This window comes from Capra hircus, chromosome 4, assembly GCF_001704415.2.
Source record: "Capra hircus breed San Clemente chromosome 4, ASM170441v1, whole genome shotgun sequence".
NCBI classification, from domain to species: Eukaryota; Metazoa; Chordata; class Mammalia; order Artiodactyla; family Bovidae; genus Capra; species Capra hircus.
Window position 1 is genome coordinate 119,990,280 of NC_030811.1, and position 27,451 is coordinate 120,017,730.

The following is a 27,451-nucleotide window of genomic DNA, read 5'->3' on the forward strand; positions in this document are numbered from 1 at the left end:
GGGACTCACTGAGGCGGGAGAGGCTCAGTCGGCCGGAAGCAGCGCGTGGGGAAGGACCGGGGCCGCTGCTCTCCGGAACTCAGGCGGAGACCCAACGCGGCCCGGCGCGCACGGAGTTAACGTCGCCGCGGCGCGAGGAGCGGAGACGGCGCGAAACCGCGAGGCCCCCGCCCCGCGCCGTCCCCGCGCCCCGCGACCCGCGCCCGGCTCCCCGCACCGCGGGCTGACGCTGGACCCGCAGCAGGAAGCGGAAGGCGGGCAGCCGAGCGGCGAGCACTACTCCGCGCCGAGGTCTGGGTGTGCAAGCGCAGCCCGCCAAAGCCGAGCCCAGTACCCAGCCCTCGACCGCGCCGCCAACTCCCAGTCCCCTCTCCGGGTCTCCAGAGCAGTCCGAGCAGGCGAGGGGCGGGATGTTCGCGGCTCCGCACCCTGGGCGCTGAGACCAAGCCTGCCGGACAGTGGCATTCCTTTCTTTTGAAGCTTTTTGGCTGTTGGATACACCGATGTGACACCCCCCACCCCCCACCCCCGCCAACCTTACACTTTTTGGAATGATGGGGATCTTTTTGCCGTATGTTGGATTTGTTTTCTTTTCCGTTTTATATGTACAGCAAGGGCTTTCTTCTCAAGGTAAGTCTGTGCTCACTGGCAAGTGTACATTTGCTCGCGGTGTGTGTGTGTCTTTGCATTCAAAGAATGGCCAGGCAGATCTAGTCAGGTTGTTAGCAAGTAACAAAGAATAGTATTCTGTTTGGCATTTTTCTTTAAAGTTTATTAATAGTAGCCCAGGTAGATTTGAGAGCAAATCCAGTTGGTTCCTGACAACGAGGGGGGTTCCTCGGTGAGCACAAACACAGAGCTATGAGTGTGTGTGTGTGTGTGTGTGTGTGTGTGTGTTCCCTCTATCTGTGTGCATGCACAGGGTAACGACTCTTGCATACATTATCTTCTTTGCAAACAGAGCTGGGGATGGGGTCTCTCTATGGCGAGCCCTCCTCTATGTAGGCAGTATGGGCTTAGAGTTTCCTTTTTCTGTGTCCGTGTGACTTCGTTTGCGTGTGTGTTTATCAAAGGACAGACTCCTCTGAGGACTCATAAAAAGGCACGACTTGCATTACAAGCAGCAGCAGCCTGCTGAATCCAGTTGTTCAGGACTTCGCAGGCTGCAGTGATCATTTCAGCACCATGAACAGATCACATCTCTGGTGCCAGAAGACTGCATCACTTCTGCAGACAGAAATGCCATCAACAGAAAAGTCCTTTTCAGATCAGAATGTCTTCTTAACATCTCCCGTTTCCTCTAAGTATAAATACATTTCTATTTCAGTAGAGATCATGTTGGGATTTTATAAATTTTTAAAAGAGACACTGATGGCGCTTTGCTTTAAAGAGTGGGGGTAAAGTGCATCTGCCCTAAATCGATCCTGCAGCCCCTCAATCCTCCTCCCCATGAGTACGCATTGTAGCTGTGCACTTCCTTAAGCTACAAATCTCTCCTAGACTTTTAAGGAATCATCAGCCTTTCTCAGAGTGTCTCTTAGACAAGATAAGAACAACCATCCAACGCATTCCGTGTTAAGGAAGTGCCTTTGGGAGAGGAAACATATTTTTGTGAGTTTCGCCATGACTCCATGAATCTTGCAAACTAGCAGTGTCAAGATTTGTAATGAAAAGGCTCAAAAAAAAAAAGTCTCTAGTGACTTTAGAACAATCTTTAATCTGAACCAAGCCCAGGTGTGTGATTCTTACATCCCATGATGTATGACAATTTACAATACAATAGCTTGTTGGGAACAGATATGAAGGTTAATTTGGAAAGAAAGAAAGAAATATCCACAGCTTAAAAACTGTGCAACTTGTTTCAATGCAGTAGCCCTCCAACCACAACTGCTAATGTGTTGTGATATATATATATATATATATATATATCAGGAATGTAAATTTTGACAGATAATCGTGATCTTTTCTTTATTACATGGAACATTCAGTTAGTCACAGATTGTTTAGAAACCTGGACATAAGAGGCTCTCTTCATGTATCAGCTTGACAGATTTGTATAAAATGTACTTCCCTGAATCCCTCAGTAAGTTTTGGGGAATACTGCAGTCTGACAAAAGGTATTTGTATCTAACTGTGAGCAGCCTGGCTAGCAGAGGGGAGTTATTGGAAAGCTAGTTAACCTTTCTATTATCTGGATTTGATCAACAACAAAATGATTTAGGCATGATACCAAAAATAAGAAAGAGGCCAAGGAAAGGGGTGGGGGGAGCCTCTGGGATATCATAGAGGGTTTTTTTTTTTTGTTTGTTTGTTTGTTTGTTTGTTTTGACCCAGGAAAATGTAGTGAGCTCACAAGAGATGCTGTCAAGAGCAGAGTGCATATTCCAAAAGGGTGCGTTTCTGTTTTTCAGCAAAATTTACCGAGTTTCCGCGGAATGTGACAGCAACGGAGGGGCAGAATGTGGAGATGTCCTGCGCTTTCCAGAGCGGCTCTGCCTCGGTGTACCTGGAGATCCAGTGGTGGTTCCTGCGGGGGCCGGAGGATCTGGAGCCTGGGGCCGATGTGGCTGGGGCACAGGTAGCGGAGTTGCGTCGCCCGAATTTCCTGCTTCGTGTCCGGTCCATTCACTGACTTAGACTCCTGAGTGTCCAGCCGAGATCTTGACCAAGATGGTGTTGGGGCGCCCCTGGGTACACCCCTGGCTCTCCTGGTGGCAAGGATGACACCTAGGGATGCCAGGGGGTGAACACTGTCCTGGCGACACCGCATTAAAACCAAGGGAAAGCAGGTTGTCTAGTCTTTTCCGGTTAAGAACTGGGAATAGACTCCTCCTTTTAGTACTGGACATTTTCAGCAGCCCTAGATGGCACTGCTGCGTTGATACATCCCCAGACACTCGCTATCCCTTCATTATGGTGGGATGGGGGAAAATTCTGTCGGTTTTCCATCACCGCCACCTCCACCCCCACCCTCTTGGGTTCTTACCACCCCTGCCAGACGCAGAGGGAGGGAGCGGGGGGAGAGATGGAGAGGAGTGGGAGACTGAACAGGAGGGGGGAGAGACAGAGGAGGAGGAATGGAAGGGGAGAAAGGAGGTGGGAGGAGACCCAGGAGGGAGGCGGGAGATGGGGAAAGGAGAGACGGGGTGACGGTGGAAAAAAAGGAATGGGGAGTGACGGAGGAACCCTAGGCGACTCAAGTGGAGAGGGGCGGGGAGAGGAGGAGAGAAGAGGGGGCGGGTAGAGAAACGAAGGTCTGAACCGAGAAGGAGGTAGTTCTGCAGAAGAAGCTGCGGATGTGCGGGGGCGAGGGAAGGTCTGTAGGAGTGACAGCAGGGCATGACAGAATGCAGTCCCCCGAGATCCCAGGTCCCCCATCCCCCGCAGACTCGCGCACCCCGGGCACTGACCCGAATGCAGCTCCTCGAGTTCCCGAGTCCCCGTCCCCCGAGTCTGAGCGCCCGCGCCGATTCCTCACCCCTCCCCCACCCCGAGAGTTCCCTGTCCCCTAATCCCTGCTCCGGAGTCCCCGAGCGCAGCCACAGGGATTGGTCCCCTGGCGGGTAGCTGGGGCAGCGCCCCTCCCTCCAGGTTTGCGCTGCGGAGGGCTCTGGCTGGGCGAGTTCTGAGCATCCGTGTGCCCCACTCCCCATCCCTCCCCACAGGCTGAGCTGCTGCCAGACCGGGACCCTGACGGAGATGGGACCAAGATCAGCGTGAGTGTCAATGAAACCGGTGCACTCGGGCCGGGGCACCAGTTAGTGAATTTCGGTTTTCAAAAGTGTTTATACTTACTGTTCCCAATAGAGGAAATTTGCACACGCAGGACGAGAGCCCTCTGGCTCTGTCATACCTTACGTCACTGGGTACAAACACACTGAAGCAGATTTAGAATTCATACAATAAAATTATTTATCATAATGGCGTAAATATTTGAAAAATTGATTGGGAATCATTTTGCACCCAATGAGGAATGTGACACTTTCTTGCTTTTATTAACTATAAGAGTACGTTCAAATTTATACCAATAATTATCCTTCAATAGCAAGTAAAAGATGAAAATCTTCCCAGGCAGAAAAAAAAATTAAAGCATCCAACAGGGTGGTGAAGTTGTAATTAAAATAACTCAACTTTCAATGTCATTGGCATTTCTAATGCCAGTGTTCAAAATCATGTAATATAAGACCAAAAGCCAATATAAATATAAAAGCATTGTTAGAGGAGGTTAACCTGTTGGAAATACAGAGATGTGTTTCTACTCTGCTGGTTATTACTGCTCATAAATGTCTGAAATTAGAAAAAAAATTTACTATACCTCAGAGGAAGCCATCTAGAATCACTTTATACTAATAGAATTGCTTAGTTTGTTGATAATTAGTAAACAAGTTTTCATTAGTAGAAGTAATATGTGTATAAGGAATCTGATGATCACATTTTAAAAGGAAATTTATTCTGAGGCTATTTTAGGCATATATAAAGTGATAGAATATAGGGGTTCCATCATAATTAAAAGTGTAAAAATATGCTAATACAATCAAATTCTCTATATAATCTCAGCATGGAAAAAATATCAAAAATAAGATATAAACCAGAAACTCCCAATTTCTTTTCATAAACTCACTGACTTTTTAGACTCTTTCAATTTAATTATTCTTATATCACAGAATCTGTTGTTTTCCAACAGTGCTAGAAAAGCTTTATTGGTAAGATCAGTTACTAATGATGTTTTTCTTAAATATTCATTTATATATACACATATAATTAGATAGATTGTTTATTTCCTATTCATCTTTCATTCTTCACCCATACCCCAATCCTCCAAAGACCAGTCGTAAAGCAGCCTCACACATCTTGACCTAGAGAAACATGCAGATAGTTGCATAGTTGTGCACACAACTGCTAACAGCATTATCAACGCCCAGAGTTCATACAATCTAGGCAACTGGAAAGAGCTGTAAACACAGAGGTAGAAAGCAGTGTGTTCCCAGTTTACCTGGTATGTGATCTTGAACATAGGTCCTAAGCCAGCAGTTAATTTGAATTCCCAGGTGAGTTTTTACAAAATACAGTATGAGCTTTGCCCTGGAGAGATGCAGAGTGTTTCTCTATTAATCCAAATGAGAGTATTTTCTAAACCTTCTCAGATGATTCTAGTGTACAGTCAACATTGACAAGCACTGACCCAAACCCCCTAAGCCTCAGTTTACTATAAAACGGAATAATAACAATATATAAGCACTCTGACTACCTAACATTATCAGGATACCCAGTTGAAAATATATTTGAAACTACTGTTTCCCATTAGTTTTACAGTCTTAATAATATTCATATGCAATTTTCATGAATATAAATGCATACTTTGGTTATGGTTCAGATGTTGAAAACTGTTTATATATACAACTCTGTGTGTAAAAACCAGATGAACACTTCCCACATTTTCTAAATTATTTATGGCTGTTTGAAAGTGTAATGCCCAGTACAGGAATAACTTTCTGCCTTCTCACTTCTCTTCTTTTGTCTTTTGAAATTAATTTGGAAATTATCCAAATCCAGATCTTGAATGTCATATGAAGTCCATCATTGTCAGTCATGGATAATATGATAATATGATGTATATCAAATCTACCTCTTCTGATAAAGATGCTTATAGATCTATTGCACATTATGTAGAATTTTATATATTCTATATAACCATATATATGTTCTTGATGTTAATCTGGTATAAATGGTATCAGAAGTGGGAGTCAGTTTCTATTTTGAAAATCAAAGCAGTGTTTAATTAATGGCATCTCAAGTTCCAGCAGCACACAGACCCTGTGGTAGGGGCATGTACTCTGAGTCATAGGATTTCAGATGATATTTATTTGCTCCCTGAGTCTTGCCACCCCATGACTATAGGTCAGACTGCACCTACAGCTGGAGTAAAAACTTTACTATCCAAGTCTATTTTGTCAGTTCATTTAGTAATCATCCTGAAGTGGGGATTAAAAGCACATTCCCACTTAAAGTCAGCTGTGACCAACAGCATGTTTTTGTGATCTTTCAGAGTGGTAGGTAGCCTACAGTGAAGAAGAGAGGCTTTGTAAACTATGCACAAGTTAAATTCTTCTTCATTCAGTTGAGCTCACCTGGCAGAGGCCAGTCCCCTGATGGGATCATGGTAGAGCTGGTACCAAATGCAAACCATGTGGCTGATGGAATCTGGTTCAGCTGGACTGAACTCATGTTTCCATGATCTTGTGAATCTAGGTGTTAATAGAATAAGATAAATAAGATCTTCTAATTAGACTGCTGAGGAAATAAAAAACTTTCTGACTGTGCCTGTGAGGCCATTAAGACCTTTTAATTTCCCAACCTTAGCAAGCTCAGGACAAGATATGGAAACCAAATCACTTGATGTGGCACTTTGTTTTTTTACCTGCAATTTTTCAGACAGTGAAAGTCCAAGGGAATGACATCTCTCACAAGCTTCAGATTTCCAAAGTGAGGAAAAAGGATGAAGGCTTATATGAGTGCAGGGTGACCGACGCCAATTATGGAGAGCTTCAGGAACACAAAGCCCAGGCCTACCTAAAAGTCAACGCCAACAGCCATGCCCGGAGGATGCAGGCCTTTGAGGCCTCACCCATGTGGCTGCAGGATATGAAACCTCGCAAGAATGTCTCCGTGGCAGCTCCCAGCAGTATGCACAGCTCTGCCAACCAGCGAGTGCCCTCCACTTCCAGCCCTCAAGAGGTAGCCAAAATCCCCAAACAAAGTCCACAATCAGGTATGGAAACCCATTTTACCACTCACAAACTCTCCACAGGAAGATGGGTCAGTGTAGACAGATTTATGTGTGATGGTTTCTCTAAAATTGGAAAGCTAGTTCAGTTAAAATGAGGATGAGCTATGAGAGCTGGAGGCTGATCTTCCTGAGGGTGTGAATTGCCCCATTAGTCGCTGGCAGGGCTTCATGTCCAGGGAATCTGAGGACTGGACTTCTTTTCCTTCTGTATTTACACACTATAAACACAATAAATCATGTGCATTTGGTTGCATTATAAATGCATGTTCATTTTCTCTACGGATTTATGTATCGATAATGACCCAAATTAAGAGACTTTCACTTCATCATCATGTAAATGAAAGAGACACACCACATTTTCAGGGACTCATAGCTTTAAGCAAGACCAGTTACCAAGGGCTTCTGTTTTGAAGGAGAAACTTCAGCTGCCTGTGATGAAAGTAATTATGGTAATGGGAGGAAGCAAGGGGGGTGAAAGGCAGAAAGTGGTACAGTGATAAGGCAGCTCCTGTCAGTGTGGCTTCGATGCCAATTTAGAAGCTTAGTCACACATTTCCTAAGTCAGCTGTGCAAGTTAAAGCTGTTCTGAATAGCATTAATTTATGCACTGATTCAGCCAATGGAAACTCACTGAAGTTTTAACCTTGGCATGGAATGAGCAATACCTTACACTACCCTAGACTGTTCTCCATCCTGCTCAAATGCTTGATGTAGTATTATAGGATGAAGGGAGCATAAAATATTGAATTTCTCATTTTTGAGTTTGTCTCTTTATAGTTTATCATTGAAGAATTATTGATACTACTATTGTAATAGAAAATTATATTGTAACATTCAAATTATTTTTAGCTACTAGATTTTTAAAATTTCATCATTTTATCAGGGTGATTTATATATAAAAAACATTTAAATGTATTTTTACATTTATATGTAAAAATATGTACATATATATATATTTATCAGTCGCGTCCAACTCGAGACCCCATCAACTATAGCCTGCCAGGCTCCTCTGTCCGTGGAATATTCCAGTCAAGAATACTGGAGTGGGTTGCTATTTCTTCCCTTTCTCCAGGGGATCTTCCCAGCCCAGGGTTCAAGTCTGTGTCTCCTGTGCCTCCTGCATTGGCAGGTAGATTCTTTACCACTGAGACATCTGGGAAGCCCATGTGTGTGTGCATGTGTATATCTTTAAATACTATTTATAAACAATATTTTAAAAATAATATATGCCACCCTAGATTCCTCCTTAGGCTTCATATGCTAGTGGAGACTATTTGTTGTGAGCTTGACTAAGGGTCCCTGTGATGTAGGTAAGCAGCTATCCCAACATGTATTGCTTATGGTACCTTATGCCATGTTGAAAGGAGACAGCTTCTCTGAAGCCATATTTGTGTGACTTTGTCTCATTTTCATCTTTATCATCTCTTTTGTTCCCCAAAGGAAAAAACCAAGCTGAAAAATATATATTTATACACATGTATATAAACACACACATACGCGCACATGTATGCACATACACAGCTAACAGTTGTAATTTTTTTGGCCATTATTTGGTAAAGATTTTATACTTTTGGAGACATTGTCTTTGTTCCTTTCTCACTGTCAAAAGAAGAACCTAAATGCTATATTCAAAATTACAGAGACCACTCAGCAGACAATTTACAATCTAACTGATGAGGTCTCCAAATCATGGAACTGAAGTTATTAGCCTACATAGAATATTCCAAGCTAGAAATCATAAATCCACTTTGTGGAATCAGATTACTTATCCCAGATGAAGATTCTATGCATAGGATGAAAAGTTCTATTTCTAAATTCTTTATATTTTAGATTGAATAATGTACTCTAAAAAGATTCATTTTATTTTAATATCTTTTTCTTAGTCTTGTGATTGGTGCTAAATGCAAAGGCTATACAAATCTAACAAATTTCAAAGAGAAATCACCACTCATTTTCCAACCATCACCAGGCTCACCCATTGCTTCTTCTAAAGGAACAGGGTGTACTGCTCATGGAAGCCTGTATCCATCCAAAGCCATTTCCACTAAAAATGATCAGCAGTAGCAAAGGTTAATCTGAAACACATTAAAAATTTTCATTTCTATTTTCTTCTACAATTAAATACTGGAAAATATTTTGTATACATTTAACATTTTCTAACTTCTAGTGCAGAAGCTATGGTGGCCCAGCCACTCATTTTATTCATGTGTAAGTCTCTGTGCTTGCACAATTATTACATAAGATATAATATTTAGGTTAGATACCTATATAATATTTCCTCTAACACCCACATCCTGATTTGTAATTTTGCTTTATGATTTTTCAGGTTATATTCATATTCAAATAAAGCTGATTTCAGTACCCATGCTTCATTTATTCACTCTCCATCCTTTCGAGAACTTGTATGCCAAGCACAATGATACAAAAATGGAAGACATACTTCCATTCTTAAAAGAGTTAATCGTTTTTATATTTTCATTTGTGAGAAAACAAAATATTTGTAAATTACACTGACCACGTATCTTTGTTTTCCTGTTTTATTAAAGGCAAGACATGATGAAGAAAAAATAATTGAAATCTTGCCTTTACAGACCAAGAATTATATTAGCCTTTTGTTTTTTCACTTGATATAGGGAGGCATGTGTCATCCATGGTGTCTGTGACACTCTAATACCAACCTGTTACCAAAACCTGGGCTGTTGGCCTTTTATTTTCATCACAGTTTTTACTTAGTTGACTGAACTATTTAGTTTGAAATTCTCAGTTCCTAATTCATACTTCTTTCTGTCAAAGTAGTTCTGTCTCTCTTTGAAGGAAAAGCATTAGCTGAAAATAACTCTGAACATATATTATAACATTCAAATTACTCAATTTTCCTAGAGCAGAAATTTATGTTAAAAATATAGAAAAATAGTCTTTTATTATCTGTATATCACAAAATATATAGCTACTTTACCAGATATTTTTTCAAAAGCTAATGCACATGTAACTATCCAATTGAGCTGTATCTTTATGGTATTTATTTTTAATTCTTTTAATTCTACCTACATTTGATAATCCACAATTAGAACCAAAATACTGAAGAAAAATCATAAAGCAAATAAATAGAACTTGGCTTTTGCAGTCCCTTAGGTTTTTCTCTTCTCCAATCTTTGTAGCCATAACTAATATTTAGAATGTCCTATAGATGTTCTGAGGGTAACAAGTCCTGCTTGTAGCATGAACTGGTTTAGCTCCATCTGCACTGAGAACAGATCCCCAAGTACCTCAATAAACTACACCATTCTCTACTCATTTCTTTCTGTCTCATGGAGAACATCTACTTTATACAGAAGCCAAACATCCCCTCCATTCACCACCACCCCAGTTTCCTACTTTTGTCCTTCCCCACCCAGTCTATACTCCCGTCTATGGATCCCCTCTCCACATTCTTGCCAACAAGCCAATGAAGCTATGAACACAGCCTGGCCCAGTCCCACCCCAGCCTGGCAGCTATACCCCTAAAGGTCACACCCACAGCCCCACCCCTCAGCTGCTGGTTTCCTGAACTCCCCTCTGGCCCCTTCAAGTTGACTGTTAGCATTCCGCTTTCTCTCTGTGGACTTCTCCAACTAAATTCCTCTCTTAAATGTAGTTCTTTTCTTGTTCTTAGTGCTCCAGTCTCATCCATTTCTATGGTTTCAACTACTAAGTTTTCCTTAGAAAATTTCTCAATCTGTCGCAAAAAGGGGAACCCCTTCCAGGGCCTGAGAGTGGACTTTTGTCTAATACTCTGAAATGAATTGTCTGAGGAGACACAAGTGCTGACAAAGCAAGAGACTTATTGGGAAGGGGCCCCTGGGTAGAGAGCAGCGAGGTATGAGAACCCAGGAGAAGGTCTGCCACATGACTTGCAGTCTTGGGCTTATGGTAGTGGGGTTAGTTGCCAGATTGTCTGTGGACAGTCATCCTGTTTGGCCCATATTTGGTGACTCAGGGTCCTTGCTGGTGGCTTGCACTTCGCTCAGCCAAGACGAGTTCCAGCGAGGAGGATTCTGGGAGGTGGTAGGACCTCATAGGTCTGGCATATGAACTGGTATCTCCTCTCTTCTTTTGACCTTTCCCAAATCCTTCCTGTCATTGGTAGCTTGTTAGTTCCACGTTCTTTACCAGAACTTCCTGTTGGAGGATAACTAATGCAAGTGATTACTGTTGTGCCTGGCCAAGACAAGTGGTTTTGGTCAGTGGTTCCCCTAACAAATTAACAGTCTGATCCTGACTTCTCTCTGGAAAGCCAGACCAGGGCTCCTGCTGTCCCCATTAACCTCCTCTCCACCACCGCCGTGTCTGTCCCAGGAGGCTTGTGCAGAGCAGGGCCCCTGCACAGTGGTTGACAGCAGCTGTTGACACATGTGCCGCTTGCCCCCACCCTGAGCCTGGACTGGACTGTGACTGCTGTGACAATGAGATAGGAAGGAGTAATGCCTCACCAGCCAATCCGAGACCTTTCCTACAACAGGATAAGCAGCCTCTGCTGTGTCCTTAGAGCCAGCCATTGAGCACCAAGTGCAGCTGCCTTGAGACATGGTGTTGATTGAAGGCAGCTAGCCTTTGAATTGAGCCCCATCTGACCATCCTCCAGACCTGTGAGATATGATAATAAATTGTTGTCTTAAGGTGCTAGGCTTTATGGTGGCTTGTTTCATGGAAATAAATATTTAGATTAGGTCCCTAAATATTCAAAAATTGAATTTATTATTTTAGCTTTCTCATACACAAAAAATGTTCTTCCTCTGCAATTCCCCAGTTCTTTTAGTAACAACATCACAGGTAATCAGGAAGTCTTGAATAAGCTCATATCTCAATATGTGGAACACGTCACAACAGAGCATAAGTATTAAATAATTATCATTTCCAAAGCACTATCATAGATTTTCAAGGTCTCATTTCCAGCTGTTTCTCCTGATTTCCTAACCCTCACACATAATCTTCTAAATTGCTCTTTCCTGAATGTTTTCAGATATTTCTTACCTCTCTGACTTTGAAAATGATGTTTTCTTTCCCTCTTTTTGGACTTGTACACAAATGCAAATTCTTTTATAAAACTTTCTCCTGTTGTCTTAGTCAGAATTGGCTGTTTCCTCATTCAGGTCTCCACAGCAACTTGTTTACACTTATTTTGAAGTCCTCATTGTATCCTTTTCCCTGGGGCGTTCCTCCTTTCAGTGCTAGAAGTCCCATTTTCTGGGAAACCTGACACTCAGACAAAATAGTAGTCACCCTGAAGATGACTTTTTGGCTACAGAGATCACCCCTTCTTTTGCCTTCCTATAAGTAAGTGTCTAGGACAAGTGGAGGTCTTGTTTGGGGAGAAAAGGAAGAGAGAGAGGGCAGATATAATTTTGCTTTTGTCTTTTTTCATATATTTGCATAAATTGATTACATTGCCTCTGTTTCAAAAACGATCAAGACTTCTAAACAGTGTTTTTCAAAGTGCAGCTGTCCTGTGCCAGACTTACAAGGAAGCTTATTAAAAAGTTCATATCCCAAAACAAATGTCTGAATCTAGAAGCAGAAATACCCATTTTTATGAGCAGTTAATTATGAGAATCATTCTCTCTAAAAAGTTCTTATGAGTGAGAGAAAAAATTTCATTATGTACTATGAGATGTGTGTGCATGTGTGTGATACTAAAAAATACACTTTTAGAAACTGGTCTTTTGTTATTGTTTTTTTCCAGCATTGTTTTGGACTTTTGTGAAACTGTTCTCTTCAAGCTGGCACTCATAAGAAAACTGGCCATAGTTAAGGTGTAGTTATGTTTCCATGTGTGGTTGCTCAGCAGGAATAGTGATTCTCTGAACTCAGGAATATGATTGTTGTGTTTTCAACATGATGTGAACCTGAGCATTGAGAGGCAGCTGCTGCTCCAGCTGCTAGACTCCAAGGGCTCCGGAAGCTCCTCTCTGGCTTACAAATGTAGCAGCTTTCCAAAAGTGGTCAAAGTTAGAGAAATGATATTACAACAGATTTCAGAGCTGGTGAGGGGAGGTAGATGAGGGGCTCAGTATCTTGCTGGAGATTATTTTCCTGAGTTAAAATATGAGAAAGTGGTGCATGACATCCAGGTAGAGAGCCACGTGTATACAATCCAGACCTCAATGTAGATTTTGGTATAAAGATCCAACTTGGCTGCTTACACAGGTTAAATTAATTTGATCATTGTACTTCTATCAGTTAAATGGCTGCTATGTAAATCAAGCAGCCATGAATAAGATAAAAAATAGATTTGAGGCAATGCTTTGGATAATACAGGTCAAAGAATCTGCTGGAGCTATGTTTAAGTTCGAATTATGCAGAGTAAGAGTCTGTACTGGCTAAATTCTCCTGTAAACTATATTTAACTTAACTGGTTGAAATTCAGTAACTAGCTGGGTCTGCAAAACCAAGGCTTCATTTTGTGCTGTAAGGGTTTTTTTAATGCATGGACACTTAAGTGTTCTGCAAAGTTCATTTGTGATTACTAGGGCTCTGTGATTGAGGAGCCATGAAGCAGAATTTGCCAGTGTTTTAAGATCTTGTCACGAATGATTTCATTCTCCTTAAGGTTTCAGGAAGCTGCCAGAGGAGCTTTATCTGGATAGATGACCAAAGGGTTGAGAAGTTGCTGGAAAGACTTCACTCTGTTGGTCAAAGTAGCGCAAATTCTCAAGAAAGGCAAGGGCTCCTTCTTCCAAGGAACACTGCTGCCACCTATAGCCTGACAGGTGTATTCATCACAGCTGTGCGTGCTCAGTTGCTCAGTTGTGTCTGAATGTGATCCCATGGATTGTAGCCTGCCAGACTCCCCTGACCATGGGATTTTCCAGCAAGAATACTTGAGTAGGTTGTCATTTCGTATTCCATGGGATCTTCCCGACCCAGGGGTTGAACCGGCGTTTCCTGCGTCTCCGGCATTGGCAGGCAGCTTCTTTACATCTGCGCCAAAGAGGCAGAAATCCAGGGGAACATGCTTCTTAGACCAGCTGGTTCTCTCACCAGGGGAGGTAGTGGGCACAGTTATTAGACTGTTCTCGTCTCATGTCCATCACTCACAGCTGCATGTACCTCTGCTTTCTCAGTTATTAAATAGGAATGATCCTCATGGTTTTGAGAATTAAATGAAATTATATACATAGAGAGCATGTCACTGATCAACTCTCGATAAGTGAGTAGTTATGTAAGGCTGTGTGTAGGTGAGCTAATGAAGGGAGAATGGGTCTTCATTCCTGACTACCTTTTATTGTTCGTAATTTCAGAGCTTCCTTTTTTTCTTCTGTCACAGTGACGTTAATTAATGATAAATTGTCCCCTACATAACCATACCACATTAGCCACCAACTGTCTTGACCAAGGTTATAACTAGATGGTTGACTTTATTGGTTACAAAAGAATAAAATTCCAAAGAATTTTTAGGACTTTGAACTGTGACTTGAATAAGTAATGTGCTTATGGAAGCTGAAGTTATACACACTGTATGCTATTGTAATTAAATTCAAGCTTTCAGAAAAGACCCTCAGAATTTTTTTTTAATCACAAAATAACTATGGAAAGTGAAAATGAAAGTCTCTCAGTTGTGTCCAACTCTTTGTGACCCCACAGGTGCATCTGAAAACATAAACAAGAATATTATTAAAAGCTTTAAAAAGAGAGAAAAGCAAAAAGGATTTAGAACCTTATAATATGAATGACATAGTAGTGGTAGATAACATTGTCTCCTAGATACCTTGTTTCTGGAGTGAGCTGCATACAAATCTTTCTGAATATCAGAGTCTTTATCTATAAAATCGAGATAGTGACACATGTGCCCCAAATAACATTTTAGCATTGTGTCATGATATATTTTAAACATCTAGCAGAGTAAACCTGGCACGTGAGTGAGGTCATCACTTTTTGGTTCTCTGAAATAACCATGCATAAAGAGGGCAATAAAGGAACATAAATATAGACAAAGAAGGCTCTAAAATAGTAAAATACAATAATATCTGATGCATTAAAATATAATAATTAAAGCTGAATGTATTTAATAAATAACAAAAAAATTACAATTTAGGCTGCATATCCAAATGAACTAAGGATGAATCCAAATGAATTAAGAGCTAAATATCCAAATGAACTAAGAATTAATCCAAATGAATTAAGAATTCCAAATGAACTAAGAATGAATCCAAAGGAATTAAGAGCTGAGCAGAAAAGAGAAATTTGACACAGGAAGATTAGCATAAAATCAGAGGCCTGACAGTTTAACGTTACTAAAGAAAGTTTAAAGTTACAAAATATACAAATGAAAATAACATTGTACTATAAATAATTTAAAACATTTGTTTGATTAAATCAAGTGTAGCTAATAAGTGGTGTAACAGAGAAATATTTGTGTCTAATACTCAGGGAAAGAAGAGAAAATGTCCATTTTAGAAATGCAAATGATTATGTAATCCACTCTAAATGACTTAGAGATATCAAAAGTGATCATGTAATATTGATAAGCTCAAAGCAAAGATATAAACTTAAATCAGTTGTCAATATGACAGCAATAACCAAATAGAAAATATTTGCAGCATAATATATAATCCTCAATAGTAAAAAGAAAAAAGTATAACATATCTGATTTTTTAAAGGAATAGCAAATAAGTAGTGTAAATATGAAAATGATTAGAACATTTTGTTAGAAAAGTTCAGGTCTGAATAAATGAGAAAATAGGCTGTTTTTGGATGAGCAATCTCAGTACTGGAAATATGTCAAGTTTTTCAAAAGTATTTATAGATTTGTTGCATTCCCAGTCAAATCCTTAGTCAATTTTGACAATTTGACACATGTAATTTGGCAAAGATGTGGCTCAGCTGGTAAAGAATCTGCCTGCAATGTGGGAGACCTGGTTTCGATTCCTGGGTTGGGAGGATCCCCTGCAGAAGGGAAAGGCTACCCACTCCAGTATTCTGGCCTGGAGAATTCCATGGACTGTATAGTCCATGGGGTTGTAAAGAGTCGGACACAACTGAGCAATTTTCACTTTCACTTAATAATCAACACATGCCAGCAAGGTTACAGTGACTCAGGTATTCTGCTGTATCATTGCTTGCAGGGTGAATTGATACTGCCTTTCTGGAGGGAATTTGGCAAGAAAAATCGGTGTCAGGGCTTGAAGTTGGCCCTGAGATGATGCTCGGGAAGGAAAATCCAAGGAGCTCAGGAGTGAGGCAGACCCAGACCTGTGAACAAGAATGCATATCACAGAGTTCTGCCCACAATGGGAAATACTCAGAGGACCAATAGGAGGGAAGTGTCACAATGAGCATGGCAAAACCATACAATGGATAGTAAGCACCTTCTAAAATCATGTCTTCAAAGAAAGTTTAATGAAATTAGAAAATAACCAATATGTAATATAACGTGAAAAAATATAGGACAAAGATCTTTAAAGTGAAAACAAAGAATACTAAATTTTAAGTCAATCTGAGATATTCACATAGAAAATGACAAGAAATAATATGAAAATGCCCGTCAAATTATTTGATTATTTTCTTTGTATTGATAACATTTGTACACTGATAATTTATTACTTTTGTCATAAGAAAAAGATATTCTAAATTGCCCAAATTTAAAAATAAGCCAATGTCAGACAGCTCTTGAGAGAAAAACAAAGAAAATACATTGAACAGATGAACAAAAGCAAAGTAAAAGTTTTGTGTAATTGTGAAGCTTATGACAAAAAAACTCACATGCATGTATACATATGTGTGTATGTATATTAAAAGCACTATGGTGAAAGTGGTGTCCCTAGAAATTGCTAGTAGCATTGAAATTAAGAGCATTCTATCTTATTTCCTGGGAGCTGGTTGGAGAATCTGACCATCAAATTATTCTTATTTGTCTAAACATAATGGGTGTTATCTTGATACATTTATATTGATAAAATAAATCAAGCACATATAACGTCTTTAAATAAAATTTCATTCAATTACTTTTCCTTTCTATAATATGACTGACTGATCCCCCAGTTTGGAGGGAGATCAAAGTGATGAGTGGTGGTATGGTCTCCAGGGGTGCCAAGGAAAGTCAATACTCTGGGAGATTTTATACATATTAACCTTGTTTAATTTCATACGAATGCTTCAAAAAAGTCTGAGAGAGCATTTCTGTATGAATTCAGAATCCTATGTGCATTAAAAGATCCAATATAGGTTAAACTCTCAGTGCTTGAAATAAAGCAAATTGCAAAAGCTTAGGACACTGTCCTTAGAGTGATGTAAGTGTGATGGGATCAGAAATCTGGCCCACAGGCCCTCAGCAAAGTCATCCCACCTTGGCACCAGTTGTCCTCATAGATTATTCTTGAGTTGAATGTGCTTCTTTAAGTGCTCAGACAAACATTTGTTAAGATGCAAATCAGTTTCTAGCCTCAGACAGAACTCCTGAGTAGCAGTCCTTCACCTACAATCTGAGCAAACAGTACTGTATAACCCCTCTCAGTTTCAGTTCCTTAATCAGCAGAATGATTGTGGCAGCCTCTTGGGACCACAGTCAGAGGTAAAGAAATATTAGCTGCTATTGTCCTAATCATCACCCTGTCTGCACCAGGATCAGTTCTTACTTGGATGAGTCAATTACAGTGAAAATGTGCTGTTTTGAGATGCACTGTGGTCCTAGCAGGCAGAAGGCAGTTTCACTTTTATGTGCCCATTCTTGAGTTGCTGTAGAAAGTAGGAACCCCAAAAGCCTGCTGTAAGCAGAAAAGTCTGGAACCTTCTGTGGTGAATGGGGTATCGCTCCTGCACCTTGTCACCTAGACCTTTGTGTACATGGGAAGCTGTGGTTGTCTCCCTCAGCTACAAGAGGCCTCATAACTAGAATAGAGGTGTAAATCTGCTAACTAAAGGAAAGCAGGAAAGGAAGTTTAAACAGCTGCTGCCAACATGCCTGGGCAAAATAGGGAATTTATGCATTAGGTCAAAATGAAGCACATTTCTTTTAAAAAATGGATCTCTATAAGAAATTGGCACTAGTTCCATAGGAATCTAATAAAAAAGATATTATTTTCAAAAAATTATAGGATTAAAATCATCGTGTTATTTGACGCTTCCCCTTGTGATTTAGTATGTGCAAACCTGAATAAAAATTGCATTAAAAGATAGCTCAAATTTTCTCACAGCTAATTTCATATTGTAAAGCTGACACCTATAGTAAAAAAGAGGTTAGTCAAGGCCTGTCTGTCCCTAGAGCTGTAACCTAGGCCTCTTCACAGGCAAAACAGTTTTTCTGGTGTTGCTTCTTTTATTATTGGAAAATTTCCATTTTAAGTTTGTTCATAGGATAAACATGACTGAAAATTAAGATTCTGCAGCCAGATCAGAAAGCCACAGCAGGACATAAATTGTGCCCTTTCTCTTCTCTTGCTCCTTTTAATCCCACTGGATACTCAAACAAGAAGAAGAACCTATGAGGATTATACCTAAATCTGTAGATTAGATTTGGTGCCCTGAATTGTGACTCTTCCCCATATCAAAACCAAGTTGTCCTCACGTAGGAAATCAATCCACCAAAACAATCTCAGCCCAGAGAAAGAGGATATTTAAAGAGCTGGCAAGATTTAGATGTGATAAATTATCTAGATAGTTGTCTCAATGGTTTCCTTCTTTGAATTAAATATCCATGTCCCGTACCTTTCCTGGTGGCCAGAAGCTTTGGTTGTCTTTCTCTTCCCACCACTAATGGTGGTACTTTGAACATCAACTTAACTTTTCCAGGTTCCAGGCTATCAAATTTAGGTTAAAAGTATAGAGAAGAGTTCATAGAAAGAAGAGGACATGTAAGAATAAGGGAGGGACCACATCTCATTCAAATATTGAAATGAATTTGGAGGAACCTGTAACGTCTAAAAGACTATAAAAAATTTCAAAATGATATTATATCATCAGACATTTGGCATACTGCATGGCACAAAACAAACTTTATTAATATTTAGGAAAAAAAAAGCTGATGTTTTCATATCCAATACTTATCAGTTCAGTCTTGGGGAAAAAGTTTATTTTTTTTTCCCTAAAGCCAGTTGTATTTTCCCTGAAAAGATTATTGTACATTTAAATAATAGCTTCACATCTTAATCTAATATGTGGAGGCAGTGAGGCAAGGTTGCAGTGCCTGAGGGATTTTCAGAAAAAAACACATCCAGAGCGTGAGTTGATCTGACTGCATTGCTGTGTCCTCATTTCTGTACCTTTGTTTAGTTATCTATTAACTGTGTAACCTAGATTGAGTTATTCCATGCCGCTGAGTTTTCCTAATCTGTGTGTTCACTGTATGGGCCTAATGAGAGGATAAACTAAGACAACATTTGTATGTCATGTGTATACGTATTCCATCAGAGATACATGGTAGGTGCTGAATCTTCCAGTTTGGCGCGAAGGAGAGGGTGCAGCTTTGTTCAATCTGCCCAGTGTCTTCGAGCCTCATGGCTGTAGATGCAGGGGGAAAAAAAATGGCAGTTCAGATGGAACCATCTAAAAAGGAAGGTGCAAAAAGGGAGCCAAGTCTTTCCATCTGGCAAACAGTTGAGGGCCAGGAAGGCTTTCCAGTTCGGACACTGTGCTGACTTAAAGGCAGGAGGAAGGCAGTGACTGAGAATGTGAGTAAATGGTTCCTCCTCCACCTGATCTCCAAGGACTCCAAGATCTCGACTCTTGTGTTGTCATGATAGGTTCTTATTTTGTCTTGTTTCTTATAAAAGAAGTAGATGGAATTTTCTGTTATTCTCTGAAATAATTGTTTTACACAGTGAAGATAAAATATTTGAAGCTTTTTTCTTTCCTATTTCTCATTGGCCAAACTCATTTGTCACAGACACAGCCTTGGGCAGCGATCTTGTTTATCTGCATCCCAGTGAGGGCAGTGTGATGCACTATCACCAGAAAGACAAAGGGCTGAAGAAGAAAGCTAAGTGCCTATACTCATCAGACTTCTAAGAAGACTTCTTAGACATTTCCATTTGCAAAATGGAACAAATCCCTCTTCACCCTGTCTTATAAAGGCATGAGAAATTGTACCCGAGAGAGCACTGAGGAATCTTTAAACATTAAAACAAATGAAAGGTGTCATTATTACACTGAAGTCAAAGGACATCTTGAAATCACATTCTGAATCAGAGAAAAATCTTCAGATTCTGTTAGACTGCTCCTCACTGAAGCATGTTATCTTCACATTTTCTAGCCATAATTTAGATAACAGCCTCTCCCTTTCTTCTTCACAGGGTATTTTGTGGTGGGGGCAAAAGTTTAAAAACTTAAGGCATTGCTTTTCACTTTGAGAATAATAAAAACATTCCTAAAATTTTATCCTTGCCTTTAATGAGTTTATAGTGTAATCAGTCGGATAAAATACAAATATAATGAGTTATAAGTCAATGTGAGCCCTGTTAAGGCCATAAGAGAGGCAAAACCAGAATCACCAGGAAGATTAGAGGAGAGAGAGCTTCCAGCTACTCGATGGGAACAGACACAGCAGAATACAGGTTATGTGAGGGGAAGAGCTGCTTAAGAGAATGATCATTTTTAGGGAAAAACAGGTTATCTTAGCTTGGTTTGAGCACAGAGCAAAAGGAAACCAAATAAAGCAAAACAGGTGACCAAATACAATTTCTGGCCTCCTCATGAGAAAATATATATAAAACAATAAAATGCAAACAACTGTTATGCTCATTTTAGGAAACATCAAAGAAATAAATTTTTTGAGATTTTGAGGTGAGTGGCTGCAGAGGAAATTAAAAGTCAGGGCTCCTGATTGCAATCCTGAATCTCATCATTCCAAAACAATAACAACAATAGAGCATGATGAGTAGCCAAAGTTTGCACTTTACAAAAAAAAAAAAGTATTGTTTTTTTTTTAATTTTCTTTGGAATAAACCACAGCATGTTTGATAAAACAATAATGTTATATTCAGAATGTGTGCTTGTGTGTGATAAGTTGCTTTAGTTGTGGCTGGCTCTTTGGGACAATAGCTTTCCAGGCTCCTCTGTCCATGGGATTCTCCAGGCGCTAGAGTGTGTTGCCATGCCCTATTCCAGGGGATCATCCCCACCTGAGGATTGAACCCAGATCTCTTACATCTCCTGCACTGGCTTTACCACTAGTGCCACTTGGGAAGCCCTATATATTCAGAATAGTGTGCGTCTAAATGAAATTGACTATGATGATTATTTGTTAAAATTACATAGGACCCAGTATAGCATTTTAGAGTCTCAGATTTCACTGTTGAAATCTTTGGGGTTACCAAGATCTATGAAGAAGCACATATCCCTTCTTTCCAGGCATGAATAAAACCTTTAGAAAGAAGAGAGAAACAATCTATGATTTGATGACAAAACAGATTTGTTCTAGAATTTACTGTATAGGGAAAAAAAAAACATAATTGGCTTGACAGACATAAATTTCACTTAATGAACAATATGCTAGTAATGCAGGTGCCTAAAGTGGATGAATGATTACAATCGGAAAAAAATGTTATGTGTTGCAGTGGTTTATTGTATATCTGATGGCAATTCAAAATATTAATCTTAACATATTCTTTACAGTGTATAATTGGGTTTGTTTGCAGTTATACTGCCTATGTAAATTTTGTTTTAATTTGCACATACTGGACACAGTATAATAGAAAATGTTGTGTCAGGATGGTAGCTGTTCCCTTCGAATCTCATCATTCTCAGGAATGATGGATATCTCCTGTGAAGGGTTGATTAGTTGAGAAAAGAGGCACATAATTAACACTTTCAGCAAGATTGAGCCAATCTGCAATGCTTATACTGAAAAGGAAACATTATTTCACAAAATATCATTTTTGAAGAATGAATCATTTTCCTTGGTTTTATTGTTTTTAGCATTTTTTAAACCTTTATTCGCTATCATACATACTTTATGTCAAGTACTACTGGCAATTTGAGTCATGTAATCATTTTGTTTCTTTCTTTCTTTTAATTACATGAATTTATTTCTTATAATTAAATGAATTCCTGTCAAAGAGTCTCCCTTCAAAGATAATGAGGGCACATATTTAATTTTGGCCCTGATGCAAGTGATTATACATGGATTGTATATATTTTCCTTGCATAATCTTTATATTTAGAGCCACACATGGACTGTACCTTTACTTTTGCATTTTTGAAATTTGTCCCCCAGCTTGAGTGAAGCAACACACTCCAGAGACCCACCACTGACCTTGGGTTTTGAGTCATCAGGTTTCTGTGTTAAGTACATGACTCACCACCTAAACAAAGGCAAATCAATGGCGACACTTAAGTAACCTAACTAGAAACATTAATGTGAGTCTGCTAAACCGCCCCTTTAGAACCCTAAATATTTACTCTACAGTGACTTTTGAGAGTGTGTGCTTTCACCTTAATTTCTATCACTACCAAAGTAGACTTGGACATGATTTAGCTGAAATATTTGAAAGATTGTAATTGCCTACCTTCACTCCCTTCAAACTCTTTTGACTTTTCTTGAATTAAAGGAAGAAAGAAAAGAAATGCTTTAAGGTCCATCACATTTTTGTTTTCTTATCAATAATGATTATTACTAGTAAAGGTATATCATTTACATTCATGGATAAAATATGTAAAGAAAAATGCAAAAGGACAATTTCATTCCCTCTCTTATGTAGTCTCAGAGAGCTGTCAAATGTGTCCAGTTCTTGATAATGCTAAATTTTCTTCAGATTTTAAGGATAAAAAGTTGAGAAAGCTCTTCCTCTAAAAGCAGATGCCCAAATGCACATGCTCCAGAACCTGTTCTCCTTGCCCTTGAGAAGCCTGCTGCCCTTGGTTTGGTTTTCACCTCCTGTGGTTTTACACTTGCAGTGGTAAAACAGGGGATGTGTTTTTAGACACCCATTTAGGAACAACCAAATGACTATAGGGAATAATCGTCACAAAATTGCTTGAGGAAAAAGTATCTGCATTTGTTCCTCTCAGTGTTCCCAACCGTGAAATGGCATGGTTTGAAAACAGACAAAGCAAACAAGACCACTTCCTGGGACTGAAATACTTTGTATGTGTTGTTATTTGCAGTGCATGCCAAGACATTCATGGGCACCAGAGCCAAGCTGGCGAGCTAATTAAATATATATATGTATGTGTTTAAAACAGCCTAATAAGGAGCATTGGAAATCTTCAAGATGAGCGAATATCTTATAACTTCTTCCGCAGGTGCGAGGATAGCTACAAGCCATGGACTTTCTGTCCTGCTTCTTGTCTGTGGCTTTGTGAAGGGTGCTTTGCTTTAGTCTAAAGTGCTGACTTTTTTCCAATATCACTTTCTCTTCTTAAAGCAAAGAGCAAATCGCCTGTAAAATCTACGGAGCGGACAGCAAAGTTGACCCTAAACTCCAAGCACCACTCTGCACCCACTGTACTCTAATTACCTACACAAGGAGCGCCCACTTTCCGAAGCATAAATGAAGAGGCTATCTCACGCTTTGTTCATAACATTTTCTTGGGCAAATCACTGATCTTTTATTTCAAGAGAATTAGTGTGAAGTGATAGAACATTTTCTAATAGCAAGATCTATATTTTTCCTTTTCTTTCGGCTACTCAAAGCATCATCTCACTGACTGCTCAGGGGTTGGCCTGACCATCCTCGGTATAGTGAATATTTACCACAGACACCACTGATTTCCTACTAAAGACCCATTATCTGCAGAAAGTAAGCAGAGATCAAAAGGCTACAGAAAATAAACTATCATCAAACAAAACCCCTGGCTGGGGGCAAGAACAAAATTTTCAACACTGCAAGTCTACAACATTATTTTAAATAAATAATAATTTAAATAAGGAATAATTTTAAATAAGAAATAATAAAAGAGAATTTTGTTGTTGTTGTTGTTTCAACCCTTTTCTTGGGTTTGTCTCCTTTTTCTTGATTGTAGTTTTTATTCCATGCTGGCAAAAGCTGATTATGGCCAATCCCTGTAAATCCTGGGAGGTTTATATGAAGACATTTTAAGCATTCTATATTTCAGTGCATTTTAAGTTATTTTGCAATTCTTGTATACGCAAATGACAAATTCTGTAAATTGCTTATAGTATGTGTGATACAACTTCAAAGTAGATAGACTCTGAGCCTCATGCAAGCTGATTTTTATCATTGTCTATATAAATATATACAAATAAATATCTATATGTTGGGCCATCAACCAACTTTCTTTTTGGATAAAACATTTGTTTTTCACTTAGAATTCCTATATAGTGGGTATTTTGTAATGCATTGTTTCACTCCCACAGGGTTGACAGTTGCAGGTGGCTTCTGTTGCCCCCTGCTTCCTTCTGGAAAATGCATATTCAAAATTGTATTGGTCTCTGATAAATTAATTAATTTTGTTGTGTGTATGCTGTGTTGGAATTTGCTATGTTCCTTTATATAAGGTGTTTATTGGGGCTTGAGGATCTTTTGACTGAGAATGTACGTGCTCTTGTTTTGACAGCCATTCCTGTATCACCATCATTTTTGTCAAAAAGCAATGTCGTTTCTATAAAATTTGCCTGGGAAGGGGATATGGGGACGGTGAAGGGGTCATCATGAGTCCCTAAATTCATGAAAGAACACTTTTTGCTATGGCTAAAAAAATGTTGCTTCCTTTGATCTGTATGAATTTTTCTAGCTTTGTTATTCTGTTACTTGCTAATTATATTTTAATGTCTGCTAATTAAAATTAAAATTTGGTTGTTGGCTAAATATAGTATGCAAAAGATGACTACAAATTCCCAACTAAAGAAGATAATGTGTTCAGTTTTCACTAGTTAAGTGAATTATAATTTTAAATATTTTATTCTTATTTTTGGCTTTATGACTATTTTATTTGGAACCTCTTTTCTACTCTGGCAAAGAATGATAGGCAGAACTAGCATTGCGTTCCATATACACTATGGAATAGATATGGTTGAGATAGAAATTACCTGAGTTTTCCTTCCAGAGAGACTCTTCCATTTTCATTCATAACAAACCAGAAGATCATCTCTATAGGACCAGCAGCACCAAGTCTAAGGTCCTAGACTGGAGCCTGAAGCAATGAATACCTCTGCTTTTCAAAGGTAAATGCATTGATTTTCTGCAATTCAGTTATAAGCAATGTGATATTTTCATAATATCCTTAACATTATCATTTGAGAAATTATGTTTCATGCTAAATCTTTTATTGACATTTTTTGTTCACTTGGCTTATTATTTCAGTCTAATGAGAAAAAATAAATAAAAGATTTGATTTCACTATTTTATTAACTTAGAAATTTATTTTCTTTCAAGGTTAATGGTTAAAATGCATAATATGACAAGATAAATATTATTTATTAAGTATATCTGGACTCTAAAATTTGTATACACTCAAGCATAAATAAGTATACATTTTCAAATTCAGTCAGACTGGGAAAATCCACAATGTAATTTACTTTTACACAAAGTTCAGGTCATGAGATTGATCAGTTCTAAGGCAAGATGGACATGTATCTGTATCAGTGATGTTCACCATTCTCACTTGTAATAAAGAACATTATGCTGGTTGGAAAGAACTCTCATTACACTCATTGCATCAAGGTACAAAATAACAGTTCTTTATCAGTGTGCTACCAAGAGTCTGACCTACTGACTTCTTTGAGCAAGACATGGCATACAATCTATTTCTCCAAGCTAGAAATTTTAATGTGAATCTTAAATATTGGAACAAAAACTATAACAAGGAGATGTCTAGTTTTACCATATACCATGTCCCTCTGGGACTAATTACTTAGTATGCAACTATGATTATAGAAGCAAATAAAGATTGAAAAATAAGTTATTTGACTTTCTTGACCTTGACATCCAAGGTTATATGATAAATATTTTTATAAGAACAAGTCACAAAAAGCTAAAATTGCTTACATGAATTTAAGTCAAATTCTTGAGTTCTTTCTTAAAGATTTACAAACTCCTTACAAAAGAGGCAATGCAAATGAAAACACTGGAACATAAACAAAAATCATCATCTAAGGCAGGAGCTCTTAATCTGAGTTAGTAAATAAAATTAGCAGAGTCCGTGAAGCCACTGAAATTATGCACATATTTTTGCACGTGTGTATTTGCTTAATGGAGATTGTCCTTCACATTCATTGATTCTGAAAGTGATTAGATTATGGTTTGCTGACCTAAAACTAAGGTTAAATACTTCTGAGCACCTTAAAGGACCTGCATGCATGTGTGGTAAGTCACTTCAGTCATATCTGACTCTTTGTGATACAATGGACTGTAGCCTGCCAGGCTCCTTTGTCCATAGGATTCTCCAGGTAAGAGTACTGAAGTAGGGTGCCATGCCCTCCTCCAAGGGATCTTCCCAACCGAAGGATCGAACCCATGCCTCCTCTGATTCCTTCTTTGCAGTCAGACTCTTTACTGCTGAGCCACCACAGAAGGCCCTGAAAGGACATACTTATTATAATTTTGAACTAGCTTACCTTAAAGTTCTTAGAAGCAGGACATGTTAAGGGAAATAGTATATCTGTACTGGCAAAGAAAACATTTTTTTTAAGTCCAGGAAATTTTTATTAAATTTATGATACACAGCATGGACGAATAGATATGGCATGATATCTGTTGAATTTTTAGGATCAATGTTAAAATCTTAAAATATAACTTTACAAAAATACACACAGAAGATACTGTTCAAATAAGTGGTTCTGGTATTGATGTTTTATTAAATTAATGGTAATTTCTATGAAAAAAATAATTGGAAAAGGCAAATGCAGTCTGTCTCAGATAACAAACTCTGATGACTGCATCTTGGAATTAAGTCTGTGAAGCTACAAAATATGTAGGTACATAATTTCAAATATTAAACCCAAATAACTTTAATTTTAGAACTGCTTATTAATAAGGGAAGCAGTCTATTAATCAGAAAGTGTTGAAGACCTCAGAATTTCAGGGATGAAATAGATAAGATCCTTTCCTGTATCTAGAGAAAGGCAATAAACTTTCATAAACAAGAAAATAAAACACATTGGTAAATTCTAAGAAGAAAAACTCAGTATGTTTTTCTTAAGGAGTTTGACTAGGTGTAGTCATGGGAGATTGCTCTGTGGAGGTGACGTTTGTGCAAAAGTTGAATGATGAGAGGCCAGTCAAGAGAGGATCTGAAAGAAGAGGCTTCAGAGAGAGGGAACTACTTGTGCAAAACTCCTGCTGTGAGTGAATCCAGGCTTCTGGGTTAGAGGGAGGGCTGAAGTGTGGGATGTCAGAGGAATTCCCTGACAGGAAGTCAGAAAATCCCAGTGTGAGGTTTATTCTGCTCTCTGGAGCCCACTTCTTTTGGGGTTAATTTTAGCCTGGAGAAGGAGATGGCAGCCCACTCCAGTATTCTTGCCTGGAGAATCCCATGGATGGAGGAGCCTAGTGGGCTACAGTCCACGGGTCGCAAAGAATCTGACGTGACTGAGCGACTTCATTTTCACTTTGACTTTCACTTCAGCTTGTAAACGAGACTTCCCTGGGAACAAAACAGTCCTTCAAGTAGTCACTCAAGTTGGACGTTTGTATAGAAGCTGCAGGGTTATGTTAGGCATGACAAAACTGAACTCAACAGTTTGATGCTAATCTAAAATTGACGATTTTGAGGAGGAAACGGAAAGATTGAAAG

The 27,451-nt window shown here is 39.0% G+C and overlaps 1 protein-coding gene across 3 annotated transcripts; it reads left to right on the plus strand.

The window, feature by feature from the left end:
• Positions 1-25,059, plus strand: VSTM2A (V-set and transmembrane domain containing 2A). Of its 3 annotated transcripts, none has more exons than XM_005701173.3 (5): positions 1-630; positions 2,412-2,578; positions 3,666-3,716; positions 6,433-6,769; positions 23,000-25,059. In XM_005701173.3, the coding sequence occupies exons 1-5, from the start codon at positions 552-554 to the stop codon at positions 23,074-23,076; spliced, it is 711 nt and encodes a 236-aa protein (XP_005701230.1). In that variant the 5' UTR covers positions 1-551; the 3' UTR covers positions 23,077-25,059. The 3 variants fall into 3 exon arrangements, with proteins under 3 accessions (XP_005701230.1, XP_005701229.1, XP_013832171.1); XM_005701172.3 differs by having other exon boundaries at positions 23,122-25,059; XM_013976717.2 differs by having other exon boundaries at positions 22,862-23,091.

Bases quoted from the DNA above. Each gene is read 5' to 3' on its own strand.
- VSTM2A (XM_005701172.3), top strand. From the start codon at position 552: ATGATGGGGATCTTTTTGCCGTATGTTGGATTTGTTTTCTTTTCCGTT. The intron at 2,579-3,665 runs GTAGCGGAGTTG...CCCTCCCCACAG, and splicing joins CCGATGTGGCTGGGGCACAG to GCTGAGCTGCTGCCAGACCG. The intron at 6,770-23,121 runs GTATGGAAACCC...CTCTTCTTAAAG, and splicing joins CAAACAAAGTCCACAATCAG to CAAAGAGCAAATCGCCTGTA.